The 20,280-nt window shown below is 48.4% G+C and overlaps 1 protein-coding gene across 4 annotated transcripts in view; it reads left to right on the forward strand.

The window, feature by feature from the left end:
- The first annotated feature begins 2,846 nt into the window (after positions 1-2,846).
- Med27 (mediator complex subunit 27) overlaps positions 2,847-20,280 on the forward strand; it is a 201,915-nt gene continuing 184,481 nt past the window's right edge. For all 4 annotated transcript variants that reach the window (XM_008843973.3, XM_008843974.3, XM_008843975.3 and 1 more), the window contains exons 1-2: positions 2,847-3,079; positions 5,248-5,392. In XM_008843973.3, coding sequence (XP_008842195.1) covers positions 2,877-3,079; positions 5,248-5,392 — 348 coding nt within the window. In that variant the 5' untranslated portion in view covers positions 2,847-2,876. The remainder of the gene's footprint in view (positions 3,080-5,247; positions 5,393-20,280) is intronic.

Consider the following 20,280-nt stretch of genomic DNA (forward strand, 5'->3'; position numbering starts at 1 on the left):
CACTTGGGAGGCAGAGGCAGGTGGATCTCTGTGAGTTCAAGGCCAGCCTGGTCTACATAGTGGGTTCCAGGCCAGCCAGGGCTACAGGGAGACCCTGTCTCAAAAAAGACCAAAAAAAAAAAGTTCTTGAAGGATAAATGTTTCAACTTAGAAAGCCCCAAACCAGGTTGAGAAAGCCCCAACCTGGAAACTGTAATACCTGAGGTAAATGTATGCCAACATTTTATGTTCACACAAACCCTCCAACTGTAAAATAACAACTACAGAAAAAAAAACCTGTCTTTCCTCCTTCAAGCTCCTTAAAAACTCAGACTAACCGTGCCTCAGTGCCCAGTTTCCATCCCGCAGAGAAACTGTTGCCTGTCATGGTTCTAATGGAGAGTAATCTCCTCCTGTTGAGGTCCATCTCATTCATCTTTCATTTTCACATTGCCCTGGTCAATCCCCATCTAACATTTTCTAACAGTACTGAGATGTTTCCTTATCTTACATGTTTGGTTCTGTGGCCATGCAACCACCCCACCATCTGTGCACAGACTTTTCCAAGTCTGTAATCTTTATTTATTTATTTTATTTATTTATTTATTTTTGAGAGAGGGTCTAGTTATATAGACCAGGCTGGCCTCAATCTCACAGAGATCCACCTGCCTCTGCCTCCTGAGTGCTGGCATTAAAGGCCATGCTTGGCTCAAGTCTGTATTCTTTAAAGTTCTTTAGAACAGTTGGCTGAACTCTTCCCTACAGCTTCCCTGGATCTGTTTTATTTTGTTCTTGGGACTGGGGATTGAATCCAGGGCCTCACGTATGTTGAACCAAGCACTCTACCACTGAGCTACATCCCCAGCCGCAACTGGTTATTACTCCTAGGAAGCCCAGAAGTTCTCCTCTCCCTGATTACCGAGATAAGATGAAGGTTACCATATGACCTTCCCTGTGTTCATCCTTTCTGTACAGACTCTGTATCCTTGATTCCTCTCAGGAAAGAACCTACCCACAGCAGACAGGACAGAAAAATAAATGAGATGTCTTAAATTTCTACAAAACCAGATTTGGCCACCATTTTCTTACAATGCCAAACCTATCTTCCCTCTACATGTTTACGTTGCTTCTTCAGAGGGGTGGACTTCACTGGACGCCAGCCCCTAGAAGCCTATGTGATTTTTGACTTCTCTCAGTGCTTCATATAAATGCAGTCCTACAGTTTTGGTCTTTTTGTGACTTTTGTTTCACATAGAATATTGCTCTGAAATTTGATTCATGTGATTAACAAAGTGTGTGTGTGTATGTGTGTGCGTTTTGACAGGGTTTCACGTAGCCCAGGCTGGCCTTGAACTTCTGATTCTCCTGCCTCTACCTTGCAAATGCTGGGATTGCAGGTGTGCACCACCATGCCTTAATGATAAACTGACTAATTAATCTACAGTTCTAATTCAGATATCATCTGGTTATGTGTCAGAATTTCCCCCCTTCCTTCAGAAGGAAGGTCTGTATGCATTTCTTTTGCATATATTACATTTTGCTTATTTGTTCCTTTGCTGGTGGACATCTGGATTCCTTCCACACTTGGTTGTGAATAAGGCTGCTGCGGACATGGGTGTACAAACGCCTCATCGAGATTCTGCTTTCAGTTCCTTTGGGCATATGCCATTATCTCCCCATTTTGCTATTATTAGTTATTATTATTAATTTTTGGACACAGGGTCCCATGTAGCCCAGGGTGGCCTCTAACTTGACATGTACCTGAGGGTGACCTTGATTGAACTCCTCATTCTCTGACCACCACCTCCTAAGTGCTAGGTTTACAGGCATGAGCATGGCTCGTCTTTCTTTCTGAATGAGTATCTTTCAGAACGTAAGAAACATTAAATATTCTTTTCTTTCAAATCCTGTATAACTTGGAACTTGGTTTATGACAAGGAATTTTTAACTTTTAATCCAACCATACCCTGTAAAGCTTTTGTTTAAGGCAAGGTCCTGATGCGTTCCTGAGCCTGTCGGCCTGGGGCGGTGGGGCTCTTCTCCCGTCCTCCTGATTCTATTAAACTAGCCAACCAGAAAAGACTGTGAGGTCAGAAGCCAGCCAACGGGAAAAGACACCGTTGTACTGAATTAAGGATAAAGCCCACCAAGCTTCCAGTCTGGTGTGTACTTGCTGGATCTGACAGACCACATAAGACACCCTTTTGCAAAAGGAAACTCTGCCTTGCCAAGTTACTTGGCTTTGTCGGCGTGTTCTTTGTGCGGTATTGATGGGGTCCTTGGACCTTGGATTTTCTGGGTTTTTTTTTTCTTTCTTTTTTTGGTTTTTTTGAGACAGGGTCTCCCTGAAGCCCCAGCTGTCCTGGAACTCACTATGTAGACCAGGCTGACCTTGAACTCACAGAGATCCGCCTGCCTCTGCCTCCCGAGTGCTGGGATTAAAGGCGTGCGCTACCACGCCCGGCTACTATTAGTTTTAACATCCATTGATTCGTCCCTGAGTCAGTGATTCCAATGGCTGCCAAATGGCAGTTTCCTAATATCACTCCTTTTACATTTACTTGTTGGCATTCTTCTGTAGGAAAGAGATTTCCCTCCATACCTTTATTTATGAATATAAACTCATTTTGTGAATTTACTCTGGGGACTCTATTATTTTGAGCAATTCTTTCCTATATGACATCAACAGTACAAGTTTCTGTTCACGCGGGAACTTTCTGTATTTCTTTGTCACCCACCATTAAGCAGAAGGCGAATACAGCCAGACTTCCGTTTTCCCCAGGTGGACTCTGGATAGCCCCAAGGCATCGCGAACTACATTTCCCAGAGACGTCTTGGGCTGACGTCATCAAAGCGCGCACGTCCCCGTTCTGGAGGCGGGCCGTGGCGGCGGCAACATGGCGGACGTGTTGAGTGTCGGGGTGAACCTGGAGGCCTTTTCGCAGGCTATCAGTGCCATCCAGGCGCTGCGCTCCAGCGTGAGCAGGGTATTCGACTGCCTGAAGGATGGCATGCGCAACAAGGAGACGCTGGAGGGCCGCGAGAAGGCTTTCATCGCGCACTTCCAGGACAACTTGCATTCGGTCAACCGGGACCTCAAGTAGGTACCGGAACGTGGTCGAGGACCCTCCCGGCTGCCGGGACCCCACTCCAGTCTTCCCAGTCAAGGCCTCGCTCCCTTCCCCTACCCCCCACCCCCGTCAACACCTTCTCTCCGTCGTCCCCAGGGACACCTTGTCCGCGTCCCCGCTATCCAGTGTCCATCCTCCAGCCCCGCCGCGAGGGCCGACGGGGAAGCGAGCTCTTCGCAGGAACTTGCACACGGTTGCGCTTAGCAGGTGTCTCACCTGTAGGTCTGCGCTCTGTCACTCCGGTCAGACCACCGTAAGCCCTCCCAGGCCCCCCCATTAGGGCCGCCCCAGACCCAAGTGCGCGTCCTTGGGTCCCTTGAAGGCCAGTTCCGCCCTCCTAGAGCCTAGCATTCAGCGGCTCCACGCCCAAACAGTACCAAACCAAACAGGTCTCGACTCTTTTGTCTCTCTTGATTCCCTTCCCCAGCCGCCTGCCCAGTACTTCACCAACCTAATCTCTCATGCCTATCTCCAACAGTTTCTTTCTTTTCTTTTTTATTTTAGAAGAGGAAGGATTTATTTGGGCTCAGGGTTTCGGAGCACTCACTCAGGAAAGGCCCGCGGGAGCAGCTTAGCTCCTAACCATTCGTGATTTGTGTCCTTCAGGGTTCCGGATTACATATGTCCTTTATTTTTGGTCTTTCTGAGACAGGGTCTCCCTGTAGCCCCAGCTGGCCTGGAACCCACTATGTAGATCAGGCTGGCCTTGAACCCACAGGGATCCATCTGCCTCCGCCTCCTGAGTACTGAGACTAAAGGCGTGGGCTACCACGCCCGGCCAAGAGTTTTGCTTTTTACCTTAATAGGGAAAGCATTTGGTGAACGGGTTATCCATGACAGGGATAGGGTGGGGTTTGGACAGGGTGGGGTTCCAGTGTCCCTTTCCTTCATCGCCTGTTCTCCCACAGTGCCTGATATCCAGCCCAGGGTCTTGCACATGTCAGGCCAGTGCTGAGACTGCTGAGCTCACCCTCCAGACCAAATTTTCCTCCTTCATATGGTCTCCTTAGTAACCAGGTGGGAAGAAGAGGTGGGATAGAGGAGGGGATGGTAGTGAGATCATGAGTACCTGCCCCACTCCTCATACTGCCACAAACCCTACACCCCTCAACTTCCACATCTCCTTGATTTTTGCAGTGCCAGCAACAGTGAATACTTTTCCTGCTTGAGAGTGACGTGCTTGTATTTTTTTCCTTCATTTCTCTCAAGCTTTCTGTTGTTTGTGATGTTACAGTCCTTTATCACTTTGGAGGCTTTGACTCTGCTGATGTAACTTTGACCTCTTAAGTCTTCGTATAGTAGTGCCAAGAAGGTGGTGATGGAAGATTCCAGATTGAACATAGCATGCATGGGAAGCTGTTCACAGAGTGGTTGGCAGCTGGGGACTGTCCTCTCAGAACATGATTCCAGCCAGTGTGCTTTTGCAGTTAGCTCACATTCCCAAGCTTCTCCAGAGTTCCCTGCTAGACAGAAGTGTGTTTGTTTGACACGGCCCCTCCATGGTGTCTTCCCGTTTGTTTAGTTTATCTCTTCTATGTTTTGCCATCTGTGAAGCATCATGCACAAATCTATCCTGAGGTGAACGATAAATAATCACAATTTATTCAGGTACTTGCTGTTCTGCCAAATGGAGTGATCTGCATGTGGGTCTGAAAACCCTTGGTGAGAGGCAGTGTTATACCACATTGTAAAATCCCAGAAAGTCCTGTGTTCCATCCGTCCGTCCATCCATCTGTGCCCCCCCCCTCCACCAAGAGGGATCTGAGTTGTTAAATCCTGGTTTTAGAACTCTCAGTCTTCTTTGTGTCTTTAGATTGGTTTCCTCTGGAACAGCATTGGAGAATATTTGAAACGAATATAAAGCCTCAGGAATTCTTTTGGTTATCCCTAGTTTTTCAGTGTTTTTGAGTCTGGGTCTCCCTGGAGTCCCACCTGGCCTAGAACTCACTATTAGACCATGTTGTTGAGATCTATCTTCTTCTACCTCCTGAGTGCTGGGATTAAAGGCATGCACTAGCATACCCGGCCAAAAAGTTTTCTTAAGAGACTGCTGATGGCATCCAGCCTTGACCAGTGTAGCTGGCATTGATAGCAGGAAGTGGACTCAGTTTATTGAGCTTCTCTCTTTTCTTTCCAGCGAGTTAGAACGTCTGAGCAACTTGGTAGGCAAGCCATCTGAGAATCACCCTCTTCACAACAGTGGGCTGTTAAGTCTGGATCCTGTGCAAGACAAAACTCCTCTCTACAGCCAACTCCTGCAAGCATACAAATGGTCCAACAAGGTAAGGGAGGTGCTGCACGTGGAGTTAATAGAGCAAAGCCCAGATTTTCTCCTCTAAATGCAGAGTAGGGGTAAGTTTTTATCTCTCAATCTGCATGCGGTGATAAGAGTTGGGAGTTTTAGAGTATTCTTGTAAGGGATTTTCGTAGCTCTTTGAAGTCTGAGGATTAATAATGATGCTCAGGTAATTACATTTGAAAAGGAAGTCAAAGTCAAGCTTACCTAACCTGGAGGTTGGGTGTGGGGAGTCAGCTCATGGAGCCCCTGTATATTATATGCTGTGTGTTTTGGTATTAGCCTTTTGTCTGGGGGAAGTCCAAGCCTCCTTCCACTTCTCAGGAGCTGCTAACTTCTAGAATTTAAAACTGGTATAAAGGTTTTAGTCATTGACCTTGTTTATGTTCTTTATCTCTGTCACTGATGGAAGGATGTCTCAAAAGTGCTATTGGTTAGGTCGCTCACTACTCTGTTTGGAGCATATCTGAGATGCTCTTATGCTCCACAGAGTGTGACGATTGTGGTGTCTTTCAGCAGGCAAACCCGTGCTGTAGACCTTAGGATAGTTGGAAAAGGAAAACTAAGCGATAGTCTGAAAATAGGGAACCATTAGGCTCAGGAGCCTTGAAGCAGTTTGTTTCCTGATGAGTTCCTTCGTTTGCCTGCTGTGTTGTGTGTGTTGCTGTGGGGAGGACTTCACTAGCTCCTTCTGGCCTTGATTGTGAACTGCTGTGCTCCTCCAGGTCCATCCGTCATCCTCGTCTTCTGTTCTTTCCCCCTTAGGTCTTGGTGATCGATGAGCCTCGATTGTTTTTCCTTAAGTTTCTTTCTCTGTTGGGCATATTTTAGTATTCTCTGGTTTGATGTGGAGCCCTAGAAGCTAGAGTTAGAGATTCAGGAAGGAGATGACTTGTCATTGGGCCCCAAAGGAAGAACTTGAATTTTGAATACATTGATTTGGTCTTTAAGGCCTTTTCCCCAAAACTCTTACAGAAACCCAGTTTGGTCTAGATTTAGCCAATCCTCCCTTCTGTCCCTTTTGCTCCCCTCTCCCCAGCAGCCTTGAGTTGGAGGAAATGTCACTGGAGCAAGGGAGTTTCTGTATGGAGCCACACTCATGAGGATCAGGGTGTGTGGCGTCAACTCTGCTGTTCCGATACTCTGGGTGGGAGAAGAGCTGGCCTGATGGTGTCGGGTTTTGCATCTTTATACTCAGAGAGCTCCCATTGCTTTCACGGGTGGGAATCTCAGCTTGGATCACTGGAAGTGACTCTCCTTGGTATTGGAGAGGGGCATTTCCTCAGGGGAGAGTGCATTAGTCTGTTTTTGTTACTATAATGAAATATCTAAGGTAGATGAGGTGACTTTATAAAGAAGAGAGGTTTATTTGGACCTCAGTTTTGGAGATGCCAGGGCAAGATGCTACATGGCTTGATTCTGGTGAGGATCTTGTGACAGATGGCATCACAGCAGTGGGAGAGCGTGCCAGAGAGACAGAGCACATCATCAGACAGGAGATGAGACAAGCTAGTGTCCCCCAGTCTACCTAAGGACCTCTGATTAGTCATCACCTCTTAAGGGTTCCACAGGGCCATCACCACACCAAGGACAAAAATTCTAACCTATGAAGCTTTGTGGGTGACACTTGAACACCCAGGCCAGAGCAGAGACTGTAGGGCAGGCAGAAAATGACAGGTGCTTGTTGGGGTTGCTGAGGCCAGGTATGGACTGGCCCAGTCCAGCCTGGACACCACTGCCTGCTAGACTGACCTGCAGAAGCTTCCTAGTTTTCCTGGGGGTATGCCTGAGATCTGAACATGTTACCTGGAGAGTGGGTGGAATCTGGTCAGCAGGGAGAATGGTAAGACTGTCTCTGGTTAGACTCCTAGAAAATCTTGGATTCTTGTGTTTGGGTTTTTTGATGTTTTTGAGACAGATCTTCCTGGAGCCACACCAGTGAGTCTGGAACTCACTATGTAGACCAGGCTGGCCTCACTCTCACAGAGATCCTCCTGCCTCTGCTGGGAAAAAGCTTGTGCCACTATGCCTGACTGGATACTTGTGTTTGGATGAGGAAGACAAGTTGCCATGTCACATGGGTGGATTAACTAGAGTGATAAGGGCTTTTCAGTTGTGGGAAGATTTAGGCTGTTCTGAAAACCCTGGGTGACAGATTCTTAAGGGATGTGACTAGTTGTATATCAAAATGTTGACAGCTTACATTTGACCAAAGCTAGTTTAATTATTAGAAGAATTTGATTGTTTAACTACTAAAATAGAAGTCCAGGTCCTTACCTTTGCCCCAAAGTGGGAATGAAGTCACATTAAGGAGAATAAATATTATGTATATGCAGTTCTTGTCTTAGAGGTGTTATATGTTAAGAATATGTGTGGAAATGTACACAGTGTATAACCCTGTAAGCAGAGTGAGGAGCTTTGGAGGTTTCAGATGTGCCCTGCCTGCTGTGGTGATGCTCCTGTAAAACCCCTGTGTCCTCTCACCATCTCCCTATGACACCAGCAGAAGAGGCTCAGCCTTGTATTAGAGCTGGGCAGTCTGAGGTCCAGTGAACTGACCTTGTCATAGCTCCCTAGCTGGACCACAGTTTGAGTCTTTTTCCTCTTAAACTTGATGCCTAGTTTAGTTTTTCAACTATAGGGGCTGGAGAGATGGCTCAGCAGTTAAGAGGTTGTACTGTTCTTTCAGAGGATCAGAGCTTGGTTCTCATCACCAACTTAAGGAGGTGCACAACTGCCTGGAACTCCAGAGGATATGATGCCCTCTCCTGGACTCTGTGGGTACCTGCACTCAACATGCACAGCCCATACACAGACACACACATATATATATAGTTAAAAATAAAAATAAATCTTTGTTTTAGGAAAGAAAGTGTTTCAACTGTAGAAAACATTTTCTTCCCTTTGGTTACATCTTAGGAAATTGTGTGACATTTTCTTCATACCTTTTCAGGTTTATTTTTGGTCTTTTGAGAGAGGGTTTCTCTGTAACCCCAGCTAGCCTAGAACTGTCTGTGTAGACCAGGCTTCAATCTCACAGAGATCTGCATGCCTCTGTCTCTTGAGTGCTGGGCATGAAGGCGTGTGCTACCACATGTGGCTCCATATCTTTTTAAAAACCCATTTGGTTTGCATGCGTTTTCATGGTTTGTTAAAGGATGGAGAAGATGGGCTGGAGAGATGTTCGGCAGTTAAGAGCACTGGCTACTCTTGCAGAGGATCCAGGTTTGGTTAGCACCCATATGGCAGCTAACAGCTGTCCATAACTCCAGTTCCAGGGGATTCAATACCCTCTTCTGGCCTCCACAGACTTTGCACAACATGGGTGAGCTTCCATATTTGCAGACAAAATACTTATACACATAAAATAAAAATAAAGAAAAAATTTTTTAAAAAGGATGGAGAGGACAAATGTATGGTAGGTGGGTCCTCAAACTATTGCTCTTTCCAGGACAGGCATCACTAATCAACTGTTGTGTTCTTTTCTATGACTCTGTTTATATTGGCCCTGAAGCCATGCACGTGGTCTAGGGCTAGGCAGCCACTATCAGTTACTTCAAAGGAGGGTTGCAGGTGAGACAGTCTTTTTATTTCTATAGTACACATGATGTTCTATGTAGCTAGTACATATTTCTACCATACTTTACTCTGGGAAAGACCTAAGGTAGAGTATAAGAATCCATAAACCTAGAAAAGAGAAGGCAGCTAGACTAAGGATGCCTTGTTCGTATTTCTGTAATAAACCTCAGAAGTAGCCTCAAGAGACAAGCCAGTATTCTAATTTCCAGCTGGGGGTGTGCAAGAAGCAAACAGTTAATTACGTGTTTGTCTTGGGTCTATAACTGAAGAGTTTTTTAATTGCTACAACATTGACCATTATTTTATTCAAAGAGCTTAAAGCGGTGCAGGCATTAATATGTGACGTGAGGTGGGGCGACCCTGCCAGTGTCAGCTTCCACGCTGTTGGCTACAATGGAAGGGAGTGCGGGCACAAGACACTGATGCCACCATTATGTGGTGAACTTTCTGTTTTGTGTGCTGTTGGTCACAGAGGAGCCTTGTGCATACCAAATGACTAGTATTTTCTTTGGGGGATTTTTCATAATTTTTGTAAAGTCAGTTGGAATATTAATTACATGGCAGTTGGCGTAATTGTTAGACTAACACATTTTAAGATGAACCTCATTTAAGGAAATGGTGTCAAATCGCTGTGAGCAGCACTTTTCCCGTGCTGATCTGGGGAAAGCACTGAGCTTTCAGCGCTCACGCACCTATCATTATTGTTCTGCGGGAGCATGACAAGCTCTTGACTAGGGCAGAAAATAATTGGCATCAATGCTGGGCTGCCGTAGGACAGCGAGTGCAGACTTTGTGTCACCTGCTCTCTATCTCAGACTCATGGAGAGGCTGTGCTTCTCCCGAAGGTCCCTTTCCAAGGTTCCCAGTGTCCCTTTCATTTCAGGTTTTGTCGGTTTTCACATGTGGCAGAAGGTAACTTTGTGTACGGTCTTCCCCTGGTGCCAGTCGGGGATTGGTTCCAGGAGCTCTGTCTGCAGATGCTCAGCTCCATGAGGCTCAAGTCCCCTGTAAATGGTGCAGATTAGCAGACAGCCTACTACCTTGCTGTGTACTTTTCCTTCTCCTTTTTTCCCCTTTTTGAGATGGGTTCTAGCTATGTTGCCTCGGCTGGCCTTAAACTCCTGAGATGAAGTGAGCCTTCTCCTTCAGCCTCCTGAGTAGCTGGGACTGCAGGCACATCCCACCATTTCATATCTCTAGGTGACGTAATAGCTGATGCAGTGCGTTTGCTCTGTGGGTAGCTGCTGTGCTGCACTGCTCAAGGGGTAATGACAAGGAAAATCTGTACATATTCAGTACGAGAGCAGTGTTTCATCAGCGGTCGGTGAATCTGTAGATACGCCAACAGGAGCTGAGGAGGGCTGCTGGCCTTTGCCTTTCCTTGTTGGTAGCTGAAGCAACAAAGACCCCAACTATTGGAGTTGGGGAACTCCATCAGGGAAGAGGGAGCATTGTCTCCTTCGCTCCTCTCCCTCCCCCTCCTCCTCTTCTTTATAAGGAAGTTTTTAAAAAGCAATTTTTTTTTCCTGGAGCTGTTCTTCTCAGAGTTGAATTCCTCCATGACTTTGAATTACTGTGATGGTCATCTGCCACATCCATCTTGTGTCTGTGTGTGCATTTGAGACAGGGTTTCTTGTAGTCTAGGCTATCCTCAACCTCACTGTGTAGCCCAGGATGACCTTGAATGTGTGGTCCTCCTGGCTCCACCTCCCAGGTGCTAGGATTACCTGCAGCTGCTACCATGCCCAGCTTGACATCCGTCTCTGAAAGCCCACTTGTTACATCCTGGAGCTGGCAGGACTGGAATTGCTTATGGTGCAGCACAAGCCTTTCCTGTAGGAACCCTGTCTTCTTTCAAGGGTAAACCATAACTCTGGGGGGAGGCACCATGTCCATCTTGTTCATTGCCCAGAGTCAAGTCCCTGGCACCTACTGGGGAGCCTGAATAGCAGAGTAAAGGCACATAATTAAAATCACCTGATGAAGGCTGGGACTGTAGCCTAGTGGTTGAGTGCTTGCCTAGCGTGTAGCAGAAGAAAAAAGTCACCAAATGAATGAGAGGATAAACAAAGGCTTTTTGTGCTGGGTTTTGGATTCATAACCCCTTTTGTGGTTTGCTTGCTTGTGTTTTGCTGAAGTGTGACAAGACATTTCTAATCCCCTCACCCCTCCAACCCCTTTGCTGAGAAGTCCAGTCACCCTGCTGGTGGATAAGAGATGTGGGCTGGTAATGGCATTGGGGTTGGACCCCAGGAGGGTGTTCAGGAGGTCAGGCCGAGGTCACTTGGTAAACTGATGGTAAGCTCTTTGAGGGCTGAGGTTAGTAGTTTTGTCCATGTCATTTGTCAGCCAGGATGCCCTTAGTGAGCCAGATTGGCAGCCTGCGCTTAGGAGGGGCTGTGGCTTGGTGGGAATCCCTTGGGCAGGCTGAGTCAGGCTAATTTGAGCTGCTGCACCTGATGTTCTGTGGCAGCTGTCGCTTTGACAGCAGTTTGAAAGCTGCCTAGGAAGAGCAGGTCCACTCCGCCAGCCTCCTGGGCACACTCCCTTTGTGACTTTTCAGTAATTGATTTGTGTGTGTGTGTGTGTGTGTGCGCCCGTGCACATGTGTGTGCATGCATGTGAAGGCCAGGAGTTGACATCAGGTGTCTTCTTCAGTTGCTGTCTACCTTATCTTTTGAGTCAGGGTCTGCCATTAACCCTGGACTTGGTGACTTGATGAGGGGCGCTGTGCAGGGAGCTCCAGGGTCTGCCTATCTTTACCTTTCCAGTGCTGGAATTACAGCCATGCGGTCCTGTGCCTGGCTTTTTACGTGATTGATGGGGTTCCAGTTTCGTTTCTGTTTCTGTGACAAAATATTCTGACCAAAAGCAGCCTAGGGTAGAAGAGGGTTCATTTGGCTTACACTCCTGGGTCACAGTCTGTCATTGAGCCTGGTTCCTTCCTATCCCACACAGCATTACCTCTGATCAGGGAACTCACTTCACAGCCAAAGAAGTCCAGCAGGAACCATGAAAAATGCTGCTGGCTGGCTTGTTCTCAGCTTGCTTACACTCAGCTAGCTTTCTTATTCAGTTTAGGACAACTTGTCTATGGATGGTGCTGCCCACCATGGTCTGGGCCCCCCTACATCGTTAACAGTCAAGACAGTCCCTCAAAGACGTGGCCACAGCCAGTCTGATCTAGAAAATTCCCCAGCTGAGACAGGACTCTTAGCTGAGCCAAGCTGACAGCTAATGTTAACTGGGTGCTGGGGTCCAGCTCAGGTCTGTGCGCACCCTTTTCTCAGCGTGTGACATCGATAACTTATATCCTGGTGTTGTCCTTCCACCAGGCCTGGCCTCCACCTTCTCTGTGCGTAGCTGACACACATTCAGGGAAACAGCTCACACAGCAAAGGAAGGTGCTGGGAAGGGTGCTCGGTACCATCTTAGAGATCTGATATGCAGAGCACCCACTCTTGCACAGTGAACCTGTTGACAGTGTGGACTGACCATGGTATGGACTGTTGCTGTCAGCCTCTACCCTGGCACCTCCTCCATCCATGGGGCCATGGTAGAAAGATTGAAAAGCTGTTCAACCAGTGCATAAGCTCAGTGCTCAAACTCAGTGCTTTTAAGCTCAGTGCTCAAACTCAGTGCTTTTAAGCTCAGTGCTCAAACTCAGTGCTTTTAAGCTCAGTGCTCAAGCTCAGTGCTTTTAAGCTCAGTGCTCAAGCTCCAAGGTTGGCACCTTGGTTCACATCTCAGCTCTGGTACCCAATAGCGTGAGGCTAACCTTTCTCTCTCCCTTGACTCCTTAAATTGGGGATATTTCAGAAAGATACTATAAGGCCCCAGTAAAGTAATAAAGTAGGACTGATTACCTTTGCAAACAGGGATGAGGACAGACTCCCAGCCTGCTCTGCTTCCCTCTCATGACTTCCACTTTCTCCTTCACCAAGCCTTCCTCCATTGACTTTCTTCTATTCTCTGGAATTTCTTCAAAGTAAAGATTTCTGATGGTCAGTACCTTTCCCTAAGCCTGAACACAGATAACAACACTTCACACATTAGTGGAAGTTACTATGAGTGTCAGTTCTTTCCTTATAAACCCTGGGGTGGAGGTGAGGGGTTGGGAATTTGGTGAGGGGACTTGGGCATACAGGCAAGGGTAGCATCCAACTGCCAAGGCTCCCCTGAGGATGTTGAGACCAGGAGCTGGCCTGGGACATTTAGCATCATGGCTTCAGGAGCAGATTTGAATACCACAGCTGATTTGAAAAGGAACATTTGGATGTTTCCCAGTTTGACAACCTGGGTATCTGTCACCAGCATTATGACCTAGTGAGTTTTATGCCTAGCCTCTGCCTTAGCCTCCCAGGCAGCTACTGGCGTGGAGGTGTCCCCAGGATCAGCAAGTAATTTGTCTCCCGTGCCTATGTGGGGAGTGCTGACAGTCAGGCGTATGCAGCTGGGATACTGGGACAAAGCACTATGGTGAGCCATGCTTAGTTTCGGCTGTCCCTGCCCAGCACTGTGACTTGAGGCCAGTGACTATGCTCCTCTGGGTTCTGTGCCATGCCTGGCAGGCTGAAGGTTCAGACGGGGTGTGCTCTGCAGGCCCTTTCTGGGCTGACCTGGAAAGGCCTAGTGGCATCATTGACGCATGCCTTTGGGTTCAGAGGGAAAGCCTACCAGGGCCTGCAGGGGGACTTTCCTTCTTTTCTCTTGTCCAGGAATGTTCCTGAAGCTCCTGGGGCTGCCATCCTTGCTGCCATCTGTGTTTCAGCCGTCTCATGGTAGAGCAGGGCAGCAGGGCAGCAGCCCTTGAGGGCTCAGTGGAAAATCACCTTGCGAAGCTGCCCCAGTGCCTTGGCTCCTTAATGTGCCATTTAAATGCTGATGAATGTCAGGTGATGCCCCTATAACTTCAATGGTTTAGCCCTGGGCCTTGGGCCAGTTCACGGCAGTGCTGTTCTACTTACTAGCTGTGGTTTGAGAAAATGGTCACTTTATTGCTGATGGAATCAGGTTTGTGACTCCCTCCTGTGTCAGTGGTAGAGCTGGCTTGTCTGGGCCGCAGCCTTAGCCAGCCTGCCCTGCGGGAGTCTCTTGGTCCTCAGGGGTTCCTCTTGTCTCTCTTTGGCCCTCTTCCATTTGCCTTTTTTGCCCCCAGTGCTGAGGATGGAACCCAGGTCCTCAGGCTTGCCAGGCCAGTGCTCTGTCCTAAGCTGTATCCCCAGCTCTGCTGGCCTCTTCTGGACTCACAAGGTGTATGTGGTTTGTCCAGAACCTTCTGTGGGTATAACCAGAGTCTTAAAAGGAACTTTCTCTACTGAACTGTCCATCATTTCTCTTCAACGAGGGTGCACGTGGCAGTGGGAAGGAAGCGTGTCATTGTGTGGACCGGGGTTGCTGTTGCCTCCTGTCATCTTGTCTCTTCACAGTGGTCGGGCTGGGGAAGGAACTGTGAGATTAGTGCCCCCCCGTCTCCCCAGGTGCTCAGCCCTCTCTGCGTCTCCTCAGCTTGGCAGCCGCTTATCACACCTACCTGTCTCCACCTAATCTCTCCCCTGGATCCCTCTTGCCTATCACGGTGCCCCCCAGACACCTGCCCTTGGACACTCATATCCCCACAGGCAAGTAGCACAGAACTAACATCCTGCCCACTACCAGCCCTGTTCCTCACGGTGGGACCCAGCACAGGCCCTGAGGTCACCTATGGCTATTGCCCAAGCCCACCCACCCACCCACAAGCTCTGTCAGCCCCCTCCTGCCGTCCTCTCCACCCTCTTCACTTTTGGCTGCTGCTGCTTGGGCCCTGCGCAGCTTGCCACTAGTCCCCTTAGTGCACTGCAGTCTCCAGATTTCAGAAGTGTGTTACCTCTCACCTCCAGTGATTTCCCCAGCTCTTGTGGGAATGATTCCAGCTCATTCTAGCAACAGTGCTGAGGAGGCTGGGTCTGTCACCTGGCCCCAGTTTCTATGAAATAATACTGGCACATTGGAATAGAGTGATCCACGAGTATGTGGCAGAGGGTGCATCTGTTTCCACCTGCAACTCTGGCTGGACCTGTTGGTGTGACGTGACCCAAGGTGCTTCCCCAGTGCCCTACTCTGCCCTTCCTTTCTTCCTTCCTTTCCTGAGGAGGCAAAACAAAGCATTGTATTATTATGGGAAATTTCAAATACACACAGAAGTAAGAGTTGCATAATTCTGCATGCACAGCTTGAACAATTAAGAACATTTTGAAGTTGAGTTTCACACACCCCCTCCCTTTCCTTTTTTGGTGGAGGGCAAGGGCTGGAGTTTGCTTGCTTGTTTGTTAGCAGGGTCCTACTGTGTAGTCCAGGCTGACCTCCATCTCACAATCTTCCTGCGTCTCCCTCCTGTGTGGGGATTGCAGGTGTGCACCACCCACTGAAGGCCTGGAGTATTTGAAGCAAGTCCCAGACACAGTGTTATTTCGTGTGTGCATTCAGGTCTAGCTCTGGTTCCCACTCTGCCTGCTCTTCTTGGCTAGGCCTGTTCTAGGGAATGATTGTGGTTCCCCAAGGGGCCTCTGTACACAGGCTAGTCCCTCTTTGTCTTGTTTCCTTCTCCAGGAAGCTCTCAGTCCTTCAGGGCTCAGCTTTGTTCCTGCTTCCTCTGGAAAGCCTGCTGTGTGCCCCAGCTCCCAGCTGGTGCCTCCCCCCCTTGTCACTTTTATCCTGCTGCTCCCTACTCACCTGTTTCTCCATAAGATGTAGCCTGTTCTGCTAGGATGGGGTCTTTGGAAGCTACCTGACCCCTTAGGACCTTAGTGCATTGGACTCTCGAGTAGACAGGAGACTGAGCTCACAGAGTGCTCTAATCTGTTTTCTAGTCTACCAGGTTCTCAGCATACAGTGAGAAATGTGTGTGGCGTTTCTGGCTCCGGGCAGGACCCGCAGTGCCGTTCAGTAAGGAGTAGTTACTGCCATTGCTGTCTCTCTGTGTATTTGAACCAAATGAAACTGAAGCCCCAACCACTTTCTCCCTTTTAGGTGTGCTCGTCCCTTCTCATTCGGCTTGACTTTTTTCAGATTTCCTTGTACTCATTAGGTGAGGAGGACTGCGAGGTGGGAGACATGAGTGTGGGTACCAAGAGTCTTTCTCCTGACTCTGATGGCTGTCCCTTGTTTTTAGGGCTTCTTGGGGCTAGGGTCAGGATTCTGCTGGGTGGAGGAAGCGAAGCTGGGCGTCTTTTTTGCCTCCTGCTTGCTGCACTCTCCTTGGCTCCAGACCTCGTACCTGCCTTTCCCCTTGTGGGTGTTGTCTTGCTGCAGTCACTTGCTTGGGAGACACATCTCTGCAGTTCGTGGGGCTTGGGCAGTGGGGTCAGTCCCTCCTGGCCAGGGCCTGGATTTGGCTTCTGCTTTCCCTTTCTGATTTGACAAAGTGAGTGGATCTTCCTGAGACTCTCAACTTGGCTCTGGGGACAGTTTGCTGTCTGGCAGGTTCTGGCAGATCAGTAAGTTCTCTTGTCATCTTCTGCCCTCTCAACTTGGTTGTATAGCCAAACTTGGTTCAGCCTTGTGAACTGGGGGTGCTTTCTGAAATGTCCAGCCTCCTTTGTGGCCACCTTGCTAAGGAACCCAGAGCCATAATGGTACCCTGCTGCCCACCAGCCCTCTGCCTAGGATACCTTGCAGCTTTGCATGTATGTCCTCCACCTTCTCCTTTTTCTCCAGGGTTAGAACTGCTGGTCACCTTTGCATACCTAGTAGACACTTGGTGACCAAGCCTCACCTGCTGTATTTTCAAGCAAACTCAGGGGCTGTATCTCTTTGGCTAAGCATTAGATCTTGGGACCTCGGCAGTCATCTAGGTCACTGTGCCTCATCTTGTAGAAAATGACTTGTTGGTGGCCATGTTGCCTGCCCCACAGTGAGACTAAAAGGGAATGCCACCGGATGCCCAGAAGAGCAAAGGTTTCTTCCACTGCTGAGGCCCATTGAGGTCCTTTCCCCTAGAGTGACCCCTGTTAGTTAGCAGGAGCTGTGGTCCTTCCATATGACAAAGTATAGGGAATTATCAGGGATACTTGTGATCTGCTGACAGCTAGCACACAAGCCCAGCCCAGGCATGGGCATGACTCAGGAGACCTGCCCTGACCTCCCTGAGCAGAGCAGACACAGGCCCCTCTGCACTGGAGAGGTAGTCAACACCATAGGTAGGGTTTTAGCAAGCAAGTAGCTGACATTTGTGCTAGGGGTGGGTGTCTCAAGAAAGAGAATGGGGCTGTCCAGTAGCTCTGAGTGCTCTCCCCCCACACGAGAGGGGCCCTGCTGAAGGACTGTGCCAGAGAGGCACTCCCTACCTGTCTTCCTTTTCACCAGGAGTGGCACTTAGTGCTCTTCTTTGTGTGCGTGTCTATGTTGAGGGTGGAGTTAGATGGCAGCGTTTGCTGTGTCCAGCCAGCAGGCTTCTCTATCGGTCACCTGTCATGGTTGCTACCCCAACTTCCCTAAGTGTTCTGGGCTCACTTTTCCTCCATGGCTCTCTTAGAGCTGGCATGGCAGTCTTGAGTGTGTTCCATGTACGCCTGTGCACGCACATCTGTGAGAAAGTGTCCGCACTTGTGGTAAGGTGCTCAGTTGTAATCATTTCCAAACTGTGTTTTGGGTGGAATAATTTGCTAGGACATCTCCAACCCATTTACTGCCTGTTAATTGAGTGCCCACTGTGCAGGCACCTGCTGTGTGCGGACACTGTTCTAGACACAGTGAATGAGGGTGATAAACATTTCCCCCCAGGGACACAGCTGCAGTTGGTTGTCTGATTCTGAAGTAGAGGCATCTCAAGGCCCCAGTTTTCGCCATGGTTCCTGCCCCACTGCTCTTTTCCCTTTCTTTAACCAGGGACCTGAAATGCCTCAGCATACAATTCCTTGCTGTCATAAAGGGAAATAACTCACAGAGGCCAGCAGACTTCACCACACACATAAGGGAAAGCTGAGCAGTATTTGAACATAAAGGCAGTTGTGTCTTACTGTCCGGTGTCATATTCATCCTGTTTTTATAGCTTGCTGCATTTTAATTCTGTCCCCTGCTTAATGCAAATGCAGATTTCTTGCTAGTGTGCACAGTGCTCTGGTTTCTTTGCCCTCGGCATGTCACTAGCTAGCCCTTAAGTCTGTTCCAGCCCAAGGCAGTGCATGTTTTAAGGGGTTCTCATTGATTTCAAGAGAATACCAAATGTATGTCTTATCTTCATGCTGGAGGGGAGAATAATTACTTGAACAACTTCAGGTACTGTTGTAGCTGTCTTCTCATTACCACGACAAAAACCTGACAAAAGCAACTTAATGAAGGGCTTATTTTGGCTCACAGTTTGGGGGCTCATGGTGATGGGGAAGGCATGACCACAGCAGGAGCGGGTGGCTGCTCACATCACACCTGCAGCCAGGAAGCAGAGAGAGATGAATGTTGGTGCTCCATTTGCCTTGTCGTTTTTGTTCATCCCAGGACCCCATCCTGTGGGATGGTGTGCCTATATTCATGGTGGTCTGCAGAGAGTTAAAGCTCTCTGGAAAATCCTCCACACACACACACCCAGAAGTGTGTCTCCTAGGTGGTTCCAAACCCAGTTGAGTGGCAGAGAAGACGAGCCATCCAGGTTGTGGCATCCTTGCACAGCAGCCGTAAACCTGGCCTAGTTGGTCTGCTTCTGGCAAGGAGAGCTTGTGGTGTCTTTTTATGATGTGGCTAGTGGCAGCACTGTCAGCGGTGCTACATGGTTTTTTTTTTAAAAAATATTTTATTTACTATTTTTATTTATGTGTGTGAGCATATTGCCTGCATGTATGTGAGTGCACCCGTGTCGTGCAATGCTGCCGAGGTCAGAAGAGGGCTTTGGATTCCCCTGGAACTGGAGTTAAGGACAGTTTGTGGCTGCCATGTGGGTGCTGGGAATCGAACCAGGTCATCTGCAAGAGCAGTCAGTGTTCTTAACCGCTGAGCCATCTCTCCAGCCCTACACATACAGTCCTAATCTGCAAGAGATACCTTCCAAGAACCCTGGTAGATCCCTGAAACTGTGGATGGGACAAACCCTGTAGTTGATGCCATTTCCATCCTGAGTACTTGCCTTGCCTGTGGCCATCACCCTTGTAACTGAAGTAGCGTAGCCAGACTGCCACAGAGTTCCACCATAATTTCATGGGTAGAGTTGTTCTTAGGGCAGACCTTAGTAACTTCAGCTCATGGTTTTTTCTTTCCTTGTTAACCTAAGAGCTTTTGCCTTTTTACTTAAAGGAAACATTTCATAATCCATCTTTGGTACGTCCAAGTTGCCAGCATCATGGCTCTTATGTTTTGGCCTGTTATTAAGTAGGAGCTACTCAAACATGAGCCATGGTGCTACAACGGTCAGTCCGATAACCAAGACATCCTGAGCTGCTCAGGGCAGGTAGCATATGCACTGTGGACAGTGGGACATCTTGGGTGGGATCCTGAGATTTTACCACCCTGTTTAGAACTACCGGTATGTCACTTAAAATTCACAACTTATTTCTGGAGTTTTCCATTTAACATGTCTGGACTGCTGCTGTTGATTGTGGATGTCTGAGACTGGAGAGCTGAACCATAGATGTAGGATGACTTGTCTTTTCAGAGTCCGTTTAGCTCTCCTGTAGATCCTGGGGTTCCTGAAGCATGATTTTGCTCATGTGTAGATTGACCTGACATCGAGGTGAGGTCATGACTGGACTGTGTTCTCTCCATTTGCTGAACTGCTCTCCTGCTCTTCATCCACTCATCTAATCATAGGGAGATCTGTCTGCCTTCCTGTGTTAGTGTGCGCATGTGCACACACCTGCCTCTGTGTGAAGGCCAGAGGACAGAAAACCTTGGATGTCATCCTCAGGTGCTGTCCTCCTTTTCTGTCAGGCTCTCTCACTGGCCTGGAACTCATCAATTAGGCTAGGCTGGCTGGCCAGAGAGCCTTAGGGGCCCTCCTGTCTCACAGCCTCCCCAGCACAGGGATTGCAAGCATGCTACCATACCTGGCTCTTTACGTGGGCTCTAAGTGGATCACAGGTCCTCGTACTAACAGGGCATCATATCCTCCTCACCCTGCCTTACCATTCAGGTCTCATTTTATAATTTAGTTTGTTTCCCTGAATTGAGCACAGCAATTCCAAATAATATATCATCCGTGGTATTTGTGATAAGAATTAGAACCTGAGTCTCAAGGGAAACTTAATTCTTGACTCTCCACTCAACAGGAAGCGATTAAGCGGCCACCGAATGTTTTTGTTGGGACAAGGCAGAAGTGCGTGTTCCTGTTAA

The sequence above is a fragment of the Nannospalax galili genome, unplaced genomic scaffold (genome assembly GCF_000622305.1).
Source record: "Nannospalax galili isolate Female #2095 unplaced genomic scaffold, S.galili_v1.0 scaffold300, whole genome shotgun sequence".
NCBI lineage: Eukaryota > Metazoa > Chordata > Mammalia > Rodentia > Spalacidae > Nannospalax > Nannospalax galili.